Genomic DNA, 13,125 nt, shown 5'->3' on the forward strand with positions numbered 1-13,125 from the left:
TTGTGCTGCCATGTGGTTCTTTTTCTGGTTTTGGATGTTCTTTTTTTGGGTTCTTTTCTGGGTTTTGTTTCTGTTTTGTTTTTTACTTGTTTTACGAACTGTGTTTCCCCTCATCAGACCATATATGCAACTAGATACCTATAGAGCTACTCCAGGGAAGATGCTGCAAACTGGCAGACTCGGGGGAGCTTTCTTCAGAAGAGAGCAAGAAAAAGTATAAGTCTCACCTGTTTAGTCGTGTTGTGGTAGTGATAGAGCTAGAGCAGAAGGGCCAGCAGCAAGGAGGCTGCCATTTGAATTCTGCACCTCAGGCTGACAGCAGTGCCAGCGCAGGGGAAACAGGGCTCACTTTCGAGCATGACATGGTTCTGTCCAGGCAAAAGTTTAATATTTACTAACCCGGGCTCGTATCAACTTGCAGTTGCCCGGTTTTCTCTGTGTTCTGTATCCTGGCTTCAGGCAGAAGAACTTTATATTCTTGTTACAAACTGCTGGAACAAGATCCTACTTCTCATCGGCTGGTAGCTGTGCAAAGCCTTGGGTTCTGCTGCAGCCTGTTGCAAGGCAGAAAGGGTAATGACAAATGCATGCAAAAGTGAAATTGTGAATTATTGTGTGATTCTGTCCTTAGTGGCTTGCAACCCATAACTGACAAATAGCCGAGGGTCATTCCCTCTCACTTTGGGCAATGTTTTCTTAGGTTTCATAGATTTGTTCAATTAAATGAAAAGTAATTATAACTTGCAGGGCTGCAGCAGTGTGGTGGAGTGGAGCAAGCACGCGTGTATTTTTACAAGCACATAATTATGTATCACTTTGGTTTGTAACATGTGAAATCTCCTTAGCTTCTTGGATTTATTTTTCTATTTTATCTGTCAAACCAAATGGTGAGCAGACTGTGAACCATTTCCCTATCTTTTTTTTTTAATCTTAATGTGGAGAATTTTTATTTCTGTTGGTAGAGGGCCTTTCAAGTAGTCCCATAGCCTGTCTGCTTTCCTTATCAAGGCCAGAACGCAGCAGTTGGAGATTTTAGTTTTTCAGCTGCTTGTACTTTTCCAGATTTAAGTTTAGCATGAATGTAAATCATCCTAATAACATAAAGCACGGACACAAAAGCTGTAATTAACAGGAACCATTAAACAAGAACCAGCAAAAGACAGCAGAGATCAGAGAGAGCCCATCTAATGCTGCTTTTCAGCTTCCCAGAGAATGAAAGGCCAATTAATTAAATTAAAGCGGTGATACTGAGCTGTACTAATTCCTCTCTGAGCTGCCAGCATGTAGGAAAGCAAGCGGAGAGAGGGAGGTCGAGACACGGGGACGAGGATGGGCGTCCTGTCCCCCATTCCCCGCAGGACCCTGCGGCAGGTTTGAGTGAAGACAAGCAAAAAGAGCAACCGTTAATTGTCTCAGCAGCCATGTTTCAGCTCCCTTGTATCTGTCATCATACTGGTCTTGGTTTAGGGATTTTTGTTTTCTTCTTGTTTTGGAGCAGAGAATCTCAGAGAGAAAAAAAAAAGCCCTCTGTTTCCCAAACCTCATCACAGCCTGTGCTGCTCCGATGGCCGTTCTGACTGTGTGCTACCAGGTGGCGGGCTGCATGCTGGTGAGGCAATTTACTGAGGTGAGGAACAACTTTTAGCGTTGCTTCCCGCTAAGTCCTTCACAGGTTTCCTGCAACAGCACAAACTGTGGAAGATGGTGGGAGGATGAGAGGAGTGAGGCATGTTTGGGGATTGTCCATGTGGATGTTGTGCCTTAGAAACAAAACTGTGGAGGGAAGAGTGAACCTTTAAATCTTGTGACTGTGGATCAAGTCTTGCTTTGAAAGCAATGTAAGTGTTCGGAATCAAAACCTGAAAGACATCTGCGAAGGCAGACAGGCTGCTGGTAGCATTTTAGAGGAATTTGATAAAAAGTCTCAGGGAATTGCTGTCGTAGTGGTGTCTAAACCTTGCACTTAGAAACCTTATCCATAGGCTCCTACATCACATAAGCTGCGTCGCAGCCCAGAAGTGTAATTGCAGCTGGTGTAGACAAACGTTGTGTTTTGAGATTCAATATCTGGTGTGTAGCTGTGGAGTCCCATGGAGGTTTTTTGGTCTTTCCCACCCACTCCACCCCACCCCCAGCCCCCCACAACAGGCTTTGGTGTCTTTTTGCTTTCTGTTAATGTCTTGGCTGTTAGGGCAGCAGTGGTTCTGCTGTGCCTTGTCCTCGGGGCCTGTTACAACCTGTGTTTCACCCTTGCTGGGAAATAATGGATTTAAGACCTTTCCTTATTGCCTGAAATATATATAAAAAAATATAATTTTCTTTCTTTGAACTGCATTTTTCCTTGCTATCTGTTATGATGTCATCTGTGGCACTTGGCCATGAGAGGAATGCCAGCTGTAGTAGCAGGAGGTGAAGTGTTTTCTGTCCAACCCTCTATCAAGCTGGTAAAACAGATGCATGTGAACTTGTCAATGTTTATTTATTAATGCACTTAAACATACCTGCTGGATTTTAACCACTTTAACAGTGTGACCCAAACTTCATGGTGAGGGCAGGCAATGCAAGTAGGGCTTGGTTTACCTGGGGCTGGTGGCCGGGCGTGCGGCTCTGTCCTACAGACCCTTTGGAGGTGGCATCACAGCCGGCCTGTGTTGAGCCCGGGGCTGAACAGCAACTTGGGATGTTTTGCATTGAGAAAAAATGGAGGGAGGGTGTTGGTGTATGTGTGGTGGCGGTGGTCTTTAAAAGACATCTGATTCCCTGAGGTGAGGGGCTGGAAGGAGGGGTGTTTCCTTAGGAGAGCAAAATAAAAGGTTTGTAGTTCATCCCATGACAGGGCTGGCTCCTCTTGCACAAGGAGATAACGCTGTGTCTTTCTGGGGACTGTGTGAGGGCTGTTGGGGACCCCTCTAAGTACCACCCATCTCCTGGGTGTGGGGAGCAGCTACAGCACCGCCCTTCCCTGTGCCCATGCTGAGCGAGGCTGGGCGTGACGGGCAGAGCCTGAAGCTGCAGTTAGGGTGAGATGGTGTCACCTAATTCTACAGCCCATCTGCAGCAATGCGGAGGTGGGGGCTGGGGGCAGCTGGGGTGGTTTTTCCCGGCCCCCAGGGCTGGTAACCGCAGCCCACCATTTTCAGCAGGCAGCTCTGAAACCGGCAGGGAAGGGGCAGGTTACGCGTTGTGGCAGAAAGCTGGTGTCCACCTTGAGACCTGGAGGCAGAGGCTGAGGGGTGGACACTGACATATTTTGGGTGAGGTCTCTAATCAATTCCCAGCCTAACTCTTTGCAGACTCTGGCAGTTTATGGACAACAGAAGATTCATTCTGTCTGCTTTGTGTGTTGAACAAGCAGTTTGTGATCTAAAATTAAGTTGCCTGATCCCATAAAATCATGGAAGCGGAAAATGAGCTCTTGTTCAGGCTCAGAGGCTGCTCCGTCCCTTTCCATTTCATTCCCCAAAACCTTGCTGCTTATACAGCAACTCTGGGATCGAGCCTGCACCTACGCTTCCAGGTAGGATAGATGGTTCCTCATTTTGTGAGACCATTAAGTTGTTTTCCAGAAGCCCCAGTGAAGCTGTGATTTCGTTAGCTAATGGCTTTCTCACCTGTTTGTTCATGAAGGTGTAGATGATTGGATTGTAAACCGTGGCAGTCTTGGAGGAGGAGGGCAGGGATGCGAGCTGGCTGGCTGGCGATGTCTTTGTTGCTGGCCACCACCAGGGCAAAGGCAGTGTAGGGCAGCCAGCAGATGAGAAAGGCCATCACCATCGTGATCATCATGCATGTCACTTCCCTCTGTGTCTGCTGTGTTGTGTCCGATTCCTGCAGCTGCATCGCAGCTTGTGGGGAGTTTTGAAGAGAATGAGAGATGCCTGTTAACTTCCAGCAGCATTTCCATCCCTCAGGTGCCCTGACATCAGGAGAAGCTGACGGAGCTGCCACAGTGTCACCAGCAGGTCGGCCACAGCCAGGTTCACCAGGATGTAGTTCAGGGGGGCCCAGAGCTTCCTGTGCCTGGTGGAAACCGCGATGACCAAGCCATTCACCACCCACGCGGAGCCCGGGCAGTGCCCAGCAGCACGGCTACAGACAGGTGCGTGTCCCATGGGGCCTGGGGGGTCCTGTGGTTTGGGGGCCCCTGTGAGCTGCTGGAGGAGTAGGTCAGTCGTCTCGGGGAGCAGCAGCGCCCGTGCGGCTGGCGCAGGTGACCCTCGGCAGAAGCACAACCTCTGTATAAAGCAGGAGGGCCCGGCGCGTCCCGGGGAGCGTGGCATTAAAATACCTTCAGCTCTTTTGTTAATCTGGAGGGTTTGTTCTGCTGCCCCCCCCCCCCCCCCCTTTTATAATCAGCTGTTTATTCCGGTGGGGATAAAGAGTGACTTAAAAAAACATCTGATGACTGAACAGAGCCTCATTTAATTGAGTAAATAGGGGGTTTTTTTCTTTTTTTTTTTTTTTTTTTTTTTTTCCTTTTCCCTGCTCTCTTTTCCTCACCATGGCCAAAAGCCATGTGCTGGCCACAGTCTCCTTCAGTTATAAATATACATGGTAAACATATGTTAAATATCTTAATATAGTAATCCACGTATTTTAATAATAAATAGAAAGAATATAAAATATTTAGAATATTATATAGAATAATTAATGTGTCTAGACATTCATACATGAGTGTGTGGAGAGAGTGTGAGAGCAGGCTACGTATAGCTGTCTATACAATATATACTACATACGTAATGTGTCATATATACTTAGATAATCTATTAAATAAAAATGTTATATCCATACATATTTGCATATTAAATTATACAAAAGTAATACATATAAACATAAACAAAGTATATATAATATTTTATTTTTATTAGGTACTAGGTATTACATATTATGTGTGTATACATGCTTATATGTGTGTGTTTGCCTTTTAAATATAGCTACCTCTATCTGGATCCATATAATCCATTCACACACACATAGCATTAGATATAGACATCATATATTTTATATAGTGTATATATAGAATATAAATATTATATGCATACATGTATATAGCTGTGTAAAGATGTATATTTTCATGCACATGTGTAGATAAGGATGAACGTATTTATGTATATGCATACATACTATATAGAGGCTTTAAAAATTATGCTTGTGTGTAAATATAACATCTATTGTAATATAGTAAAAGTGAACGTGTAGCTAGACATACATTTATGTGTGTGTTTGTAGAGTAATGTATATGCACACAGTATAAAATACAGTCTATATTTAACATACTAAATTATATATTAAAATCATAGTTATAAACTTTTTTAAAAGCATACCTATAAGTTATATAAAACATTTATAAAATAATTGTATATAATATGCTGTAGAAAGTGCATTTATATACTTATACCTACATATGTATGTGTTTATATAGCGATCTGTGTATTTAGGCAGACGGAGGCACAGATACAGCTGTCGGTCACTACACACAGACACCCCCGTGCTGTGCCTGCCGTGGGGGGCTGCAGCCCGGGGGTGCACGGGGCTCGGGTCCCTTGAGCTGGTGAAAGGGGGCAGATGGATTAATGCTGTGTGGTGCTGGGCCCTGCCTGGGCACCCCCAGGGCCGAGGCAGAGCATGGGCACTGTGGGAGCGGCTGAGGGACAGGGGGGTTCAGCCTGGAGGAAGGAGCTCAGGGGGGCCTTACCGCTCTCTGCAGCTGCCTGACGGGGGGCTGTGGGCAGGGGGGTGCCCATCTCTTCTCCCAGGGGACAAGCGACAGGACAAGAGGAAACAGCCTCAGGTTGCACTGGAGGAGGTTTGGGGAAACATGTCTTCACTGACGGGGGGGCCAAGCACAGGCACAGGGGACACAGTGTGGTCACCGTCCTGGGAGGTGTTTAAAAGCCGTGTGGATGTGGCGCTTGGGGACGTGGCACAGTGGTGGGCTTGGCAGTGCTCAGTGCTGGGTTAGTGCCTGGACTCTGGGCTTTGCCCACTTAAAACGATTCTGTGACTCTGCAGGGCCCTGCCCCACCACACAACAGGACTGCTGGCCCTTGGTGCTGCGGCCCCCTGCCCTGACCCCCTGCCCTGACACACTCTGCATCTCTCCAAGGATGCTCTCCTGGCTCTGGCTGCTGTCCCCACTGCTGCTCCTGCACCTTGTCAGTGAGTATAAAGTTTAGAGAAGTGCCAAGCCTATATATGCACCTATATGCTTGTGTATACATATATATAATGTGTATGTAGCGGGATACATATTTGTATCACTGCAGGGAGATATATATGTAAAGTGTGTGTATGTATGCGGGACACTCAGTCTCAGCCGTACTTGTGGCTATTTGGGCCGAGTGGCAAGAAAGCGCCGTGTCTGCCCACACCACGGTCACATGCCGCCATTGCCAGGAGCAGCTGGTGTCACACGTGCAGGGACCATCAGCAAGTTTTTATTTCCACTGCAGCAGCCCAGGCCGAGGAGCCGTGAGGACGAAGGGGGCAAGGTGAGCGCAGAGAGCAAACACCAGCAGGGCTTCCCATGGGAAACGGCAGCTTCCAAGCAGGGAATTGCCTTCGGCACTGGTAAGCAGCCTGGCTGCTCACAGCCTGAATATTAACCTCGGAAAATATATAGTCAATCAATCAAAAAACTGCAGTAGGGAAAAGATACATTAATTGCAGCAGCTGGAGCGGGCAGGTGGCACCTCAGCTCCCTGGTGGCACAGGGAGGTGTCTCTGCCCCTGCGCCCTGGGGAGGACAGTCACAGTGTCCAAGATGGCAGAAGGTCTGTGCAGAGACTGCCCCGGCCCAGCCCCGTACGGGGCACTGCAGCGCCCTGCTGCTAACGCTACTGAACAGCACCTTGCGTTATGCAAAGTTAATGGAAACTTAAGAAAAACCAGAGGGGTGTTTTTTTTTTTAATCTCCCTCCCCGCCTCCACCTCCGGTGCGCACGCAGTCTCTGTGCATCCTCACAGCACCCTGCCCAGACAGAGCAGGGCCCCTGCTGAAGGCAGGTGACGTGCAGCCAACACAGTGACTGTGCTGTTTTGGGTGGGTTTTTTGTTGCAGCAGCAGCAAGAGATGTGACAGTGAAGAATAAAGCCGAGCAGCACCCAGGGCTCTGGTTTAAAACTGTCTCCCATTCCTGAGTCCTCGCCGGTCCCCAGCTCTTCATCTGGCATCTCTGGGTCACTTGGTGAACCGGAGAAGTGCTGTGCCACACCAAGCTCACGCACCGTGGCACCAATGCAGGGAGATTCAAAAGCCGCACTGCTGGCACTGACGGGGGGGGGTTGCTTTTTTTTTTTTCCTTTTTATTTTGGGTTCTCATTATAAATATTAACAAATCTGACAAAAAGTACACAGATAGATAATACTGAAATACAAAAGTCTTTTAGGATGCAGGTAAGGACAGTTTCTGCAGCCTTCACAGGGTAGCAAAACATTGGTATCAAACATTTCACGAGGCCTGGCATGACAACCACCACTCTGCATGCAGCTGGGACGGATGGACCGTCCGTTTAGAAAAGGACCAGGATACAAAGTGAAGAAACCCCCACACACACATCGTGTCCTACTCCACCTCGAGCATAAACCAGCTCCAGAGCACGATGTGCTGAAACAAATGATGGATTGAAAGTAACTTTGCAAGGAAAGGGAGGCACAGCTGACCTGGCACGCCCGTAGCTCTCCAGGAAGCTCAGACCCAAACCAGGTGTTAAGGTGCTGGACCAGTGACAGACAGAATTACCAGGAACATCCCACTTGACACGCTGCCAGCATTCAAATAAACCCCATGCATATCTGTAGAATGCATTACAAATATTGAATTATTAAAAAAGCCCCTATGAACATCGGGTTTTACCCCCCATATCAAACAAGGTATGACACGATCATCACTTTGAAAAGTAAACAGGTTTCCAGAGATCGGATTGCTTTCCAAAAAAGAAGTTGGCAACACTCACGCACACACACACACACACAGCTGCAGCGCTGAGAAGCTGTAGGTAATTGAGGCCGATTGGGAAAGAGCAGCTCTTCCTAAGAAATCACGGCTTAAAGGCTTCAAAAATTTCTGGCAAACTGCAGCATTTTGTGGAAGGTTTTAGCTCATCCCACCAGGCACCGGCGTCTTGTGCAAACACGACTTTGTTCACGCAAGCATCAGTGCCCAGGAGGATGAGGATGCAGAGCCCAGCCACAGTGGGTCACAGAGGACGAGAGCTGGCATTATTACTATAATGTTATTATATTACTACTCTGCTGTACACAGAAATTTGATTTGGATGCCGTTTGAATCAGAAAATGGACCAACCTGACGGCTGTGCCAGAGCTGAGCATCTCTGCAAGTACGGCACCGGCCGGGCCCCGCAGCTCAGCTTGCTGCACGCCACCAGCTTGCAGCATAAAGTGCCTCAGCTGAGCTGTAGGTGATGGCATGGATTGGAAAAAGGACGAGTAAGGGAAAAATTATAAAAAAATTCAGCCTGAAAGCTGGCTTTGCTGGAAAAAAAAGAGCTGTGCAGAAGCCTGGCTGCGTGGCTCTGGGCAGGAAGGCTCGGCTCAGCAGGAGAGCGGTTACTGCGAGGGCAGCAGGAGGCTTCGGCCCTGGTCCCGGGAAGCGGGAACTGCCGGCAGCTCTGCCGAGCTTCTTATTTTGCCCCACACTTCTGCAACTGTGAAGCCGGCCAAGCCCAGGGAGTGTGAGAGTGAAGCCGTGGTCTGCACAGCGCTTGCAGCTGGCTGCCTGATTTCACAGGGGTTACTGGAGAGGACGAGTACGTTTCTGGAAGAAAAGCAAACAGTCTTTGTAGGTTATCGTCAGGGGACACAACCATTCCAACTGGGGAGCTTTAAATGCATAAAAGACTGTTTAGGCCCAAACCACAGAGACTGACAAACCACCAGAAATATGGCACAGTTGCCTTTAGAAAATAGTTCCAGGTTTTAGTGACGCCTTTTGCTCACATTAGATACACGCACAGAGACTGACGCATTCATTTTTGCCACTGAATTGCAAGGCAGCGAGAAGGTAATTCAGTACAGCAAAGAGTTAGGAGAGGAGTCGGAACGGCAGTGCATGCAGGTGTGCGGCGGCTGTGTCGTGCATGCACGTGAGTGTGTGTGTGAGAGTGTCGGGGTGCGAGGAGCCATTCTGGAAAAGCCTTTAGGGGACGGGATCTGCTGCGCACAGCAAACCCCCGCTGCCTCGTTCCCTGGGAAGGTTTCCCTGCAGCCAGGCTGTGGCGTGGGGTGTCCCACTCTCCCAGCTGCCCCGGTACCGCGATCCCCTGTAGCCAAAGCCGTAAACGAGAGAAGTCCAAAGGCTGTGGCCGGCAGAGCTGTGCCCCCCCCGGGGAGCGGCCCCCGTGGCGCTCAGTCGCTGAGGACAGCCCCCGGCAGCTCGTTCGTTAGCGTGTGCCAGCGCTCGATTTTCTTGTCCTTGTTTTTCAGGCAGTCAAACCAGTGCTTCAGCCGCTCGCCTTTGGCATTAATTCCCAACACGACACCACCTTGGGAGAGAGAGGGAGAGGTGGGGGTGAACATCATCCTGCTGAGGGGGCTGGGGGATGCTGGGTGGAGCCAGGTCATGCAGCCGCTGTCACAGCATTAGGGCTGCGACCTGATGTGACACACGGGCGATGGCAGCCCGGCCTTCCCTGTCTCTCACGGCTGTGGGCTGGAACGTGCCCCGGCTGCTCGTTCGTGTGCCGAGGGCTCACTGCAATTGCAGCGGCTGTCAGAGATACCGGTCACTTGTTAGCAGTAAATCACAGTGACCAGTAACTAAATCACAACAGGTCTAAAGATCCAACAGAGAAGAATGACACCTCCCTGTTAGACCAAGTTTATTCAGAATAAAAGATCTGAAACCAGAAGGGAGAGGGAGATGCAGCTTCTCCCTGCTTGGGTGCTCCCCTGGGGGCCGGCTGAAGTGAGGAGCAGTGCGGGAGGGGCGGCTCAGGTACAGGAGAGGGATAAAAGCAGAACAAAAATCCAGCAAGAACGAACATTGGGATGGAAAGCAAACCGGGAGGCTGCAGAAGTGCAGAGGAGCAGCAGACGCAAAAAAGAAGAGGCACAGAAGGTGAAGATAAAAACCAAAGAGGCCAAGGAGACCACCTGGAGGGTCCCACTCACTCACCTATGAAATCGTTTGATTTCCCGATATCGTAGTCCCACACTGTGACTTCCAAGGTCTTTTTTGCCAGGTCACCGTGCTTTATCTCATAGCAAAATTCCTGTTGGGGAGCAGAGACAGAGTTAGGACGAACCCGTGCTGGGGTCCAGCAGGGGCTGGGACCCCCCAGAGAGGGCTGAGGCTGGCCATCCTCCTCGGGCTGTCGCCCTTTGCCACCCGTGGGGAACTCTGCCCCCTCTCTCCCCCGGTGACTGAGGTTGGGGCACTTTCTTGCCTTTTAAGTCCAAGGACTGAGAAATGCCCTAGGCAAGAGCCACAACCACCACCAACCCACCTCGTTGAACTCGGGGTTCAGTGTTTTCTTCTTCACCGCCGTCTTATGCTTTGATTTCTTGTCCTCATCCGGTTTCAAGTAACTGCAATGAAACCGATGCAGCACGGTCACGCACAGGCCCGGCTCCCAGGCAGAGGCAGGGTGAAGTGGGTGGCTGAGCCCCCCCGAACCTGCAGCTCCCTCCTCCCCTCCCCGGCCGAGGAAGCCCGATTTCCTCCACAACCCAGCTGCCATCAGAGCACCGATGATCCCAGCTCCAGTCCCTAGGGGACACTGGCACCACACACACGCTCCCAGCTCCCAAAATCAAACCACCTCAGCCCAGACCTGGACCATGCGGCCGGTCTGCTCATCCAGCGCCTTGCCAGGAGGCAGAAACCACTCCGGGTGTGCAAGAGGGAGTAGGAGCAAGTGCAGTGGCTGCAGTTTCGTGCGCCGCTGTTTCCTGCAGATATTTTGCAGGGCCAGAATGCAAACATGATTAAAGTGTCATCAAACGGACAGGGCACCTGAAATCTGGGCCAGGCCACAGTCAATCCATCGTCTGTTCACGTTGGTGCTGCCCCTTAAAACACCAGTTCTGCTTCCTCCTTACACTTCCCAGCTCTTGGTCATAATTAAAAAACCCAGGGCTTATACCCAGCAGCTTCACTTGTCCACCTGCTCTGACCCAAGCCCTGCCGACACAATTTACTGCAGGTAGCACAAGGTGCTAAAGAACAATTAAATAGAAAGGCAAAAGCGATAAACTCCACTGCTGCCTCCCAGGAGCCAGGCGCGGTTTCTCCCAGTATCTCTGTCGTGGAAAGGATCGTCCCTGCAAGTGCCACAGCCTGGGTCAGCGCACTGGCGACAGGGACACAGGACGTGGGCAGTGACCGGCCCTCCCTCGCCATGGCCTCCACCTGCTGTGCAGAGTGAATTTGAAAAATGCCATCGGACAACGCAGGAGCGGTGGCGATGCCGGGCCCTTGTGCCAGCCCGGCTGTGCATCGGCGACCCAGCACCTCCCTCAGCATCCCTTCACAGCCCCTGGATTACACCAGCTTCCCTGAATCCTTGGGTGAGGCTGAGTCGAAGCAGCCCATTACAGTAATTTTAATGGCACTTTTTTTTTTAAATAAATATTGCTGGTGTTTTTCCAAAGGAAGGTGCTCCCAGTCATTTACATTGGAAAGTGTCAGTGGAACCAGCAAATAGGCCCTCAGCTCTGTTAACCGGGCCCTGGAGCCACGGGTTGGGACTGAAGTGCTGCTCTAATTACACACACGTCGTAATTAGAGCCTCACCACAGCGCTGGGTGGTGGCCCTGGCCGGGAGCTGGGTTGGGAGCCTCTTCGCCCCATTAACCGCCTGTCCCCTGGGGCTGGGAGGGGGAGATGCCTGCACCCCAACGCCACCAGCCAGGAGGCCAGAGCTGATCCTGCAGCTATCCCATCCCGGTGGGGATGGTCCAGGCTTTGAAGAGTGAAAAGGCCGGTGGGTTATCGTGGGAAGGAAAGCAGAGGCGCCTGCGGGTGCCGAGTGAGGTGCAGGACCACTGGGCACAGGCACTGTCCTGCTCGGGGGGCACCCATCCCTGCGCTGCCGGCGGGGAGCCCCCACCTGCCAGGCTGGGGCCGTGCCATCAGCAAAACCCGGCCACACCTATCTGCTTCGGGCCACCAGCGCTGTCCCCAGGGCTGCGTCCCCGCTGCAGTGCTGAGCCTGGCGGTGGGGCACCGCGGCTGCCCCAGCGCAGGGCAGGCACGGCCACACGCCACCACACAGACCCTGCAGCCGCGTTACTTTGAAGAGCTGTAAAATAATCACTGGGGAATAACACGCTCCAGGCAAATGCGAGCTGCTGCCGTGACGCCCTCATTTGCATCTCCTAATGAGCTCAATTAATTTCCACTGCAGGGAGAGGCTTCACTGAGGGCTGGCGGCAGCAGCAGCATCTCAGCCGGCACGGCCGTAGAGCAGCACTCACGTTTTGACGTAGGGGTCAGAGTAGCCGTTGGCGTCCATGGCAGCCAGGTGGGCGCAGCGGATGATGCCCACCAGCAGCCCCTGCTTCTGCGAGCTGTACTTGAGGGAGATGAGGATCCGGCCGCGCTCCTCCAGCGACTTGTCCTCTGTTTTATCTATCTGGGGGAGGGAACACACCCAGTCCCACAGCCGGACACCTGCCCCGCCGGCGTGAGGGATGCTCTCCCCACCCCTCATCACGTCCGAGGGGTCAAACTGCCCCACGCTCCCACATGCTACAGGGAGACGCTGCTGTATCCACAGGCCCATGGTGGGGGACACTGCTCTGAACCCCCCCACTCACCGGCAGTTGCTTCTCCAGGCAGATGTTGAAGTTTTTGGTCTGGTTGGGTTTCAGTTTCTTCAGCGGGATCCTTGTCTCTCCAATGAATTCGTTGTGGCGGAACTTGTCCTCATCGCAGACCGAGATCCTGCAACAAGCACAGGGTGAGCAGGGCCACCGGGGAGAGAGGAGGCGATGGCACAAGGAAAGCTCTGCCCCACCGCACTGCAGGTCCCCCCAGCAAGGGGATGACTTTGAGGCCACCGTTCCCCAGGCCGGTGACCGGGCACCTCCTTCGCAGGCAGCTGCACGGCATTGATCTGCTGCTACGGCCTGGCCAGGGCAGCTCGCGACAGTTAAAGGTG

The 13,125-nt window shown here is 51.4% G+C and overlaps 1 protein-coding gene across 2 annotated transcripts in view; it reads right to left on the reverse strand.

The window, feature by feature from the left end:
- Window positions 1-6,934: 6,934 nt before the first annotated feature.
- The window catches only part of DOC2B (double C2 domain beta), a 39,605-nt gene continuing 33,414 nt past the window's right edge, over window positions 6,935-13,125 (reverse strand). For both annotated transcript variants that reach the window (XM_037372125.1, XM_037372128.1), the window contains 5 exons: window positions 12,782-12,908; window positions 12,440-12,597; window positions 10,468-10,549; window positions 10,137-10,233; window positions 6,935-9,504 (listed from right to left, as the gene is read on the reverse strand). In XM_037372125.1, coding sequence (XP_037228022.1) covers window positions 9,368-9,504; window positions 10,137-10,233; window positions 10,468-10,549; window positions 12,440-12,597; window positions 12,782-12,908 — 601 coding nt within the window. In that variant the 3' untranslated portion in view covers window positions 6,935-9,367. The remainder of the gene's footprint in view (window positions 9,505-10,136; window positions 10,234-10,467; window positions 10,550-12,439; window positions 12,598-12,781; window positions 12,909-13,125) is intronic.

This window comes from Falco rusticolus, chromosome 1 (assembly GCF_015220075.1).
Source record: "Falco rusticolus isolate bFalRus1 chromosome 1, bFalRus1.pri, whole genome shotgun sequence".
Lineage (NCBI taxonomy): Eukaryota > Metazoa > Chordata > Aves > Falconiformes > Falconidae > Falco > Falco rusticolus.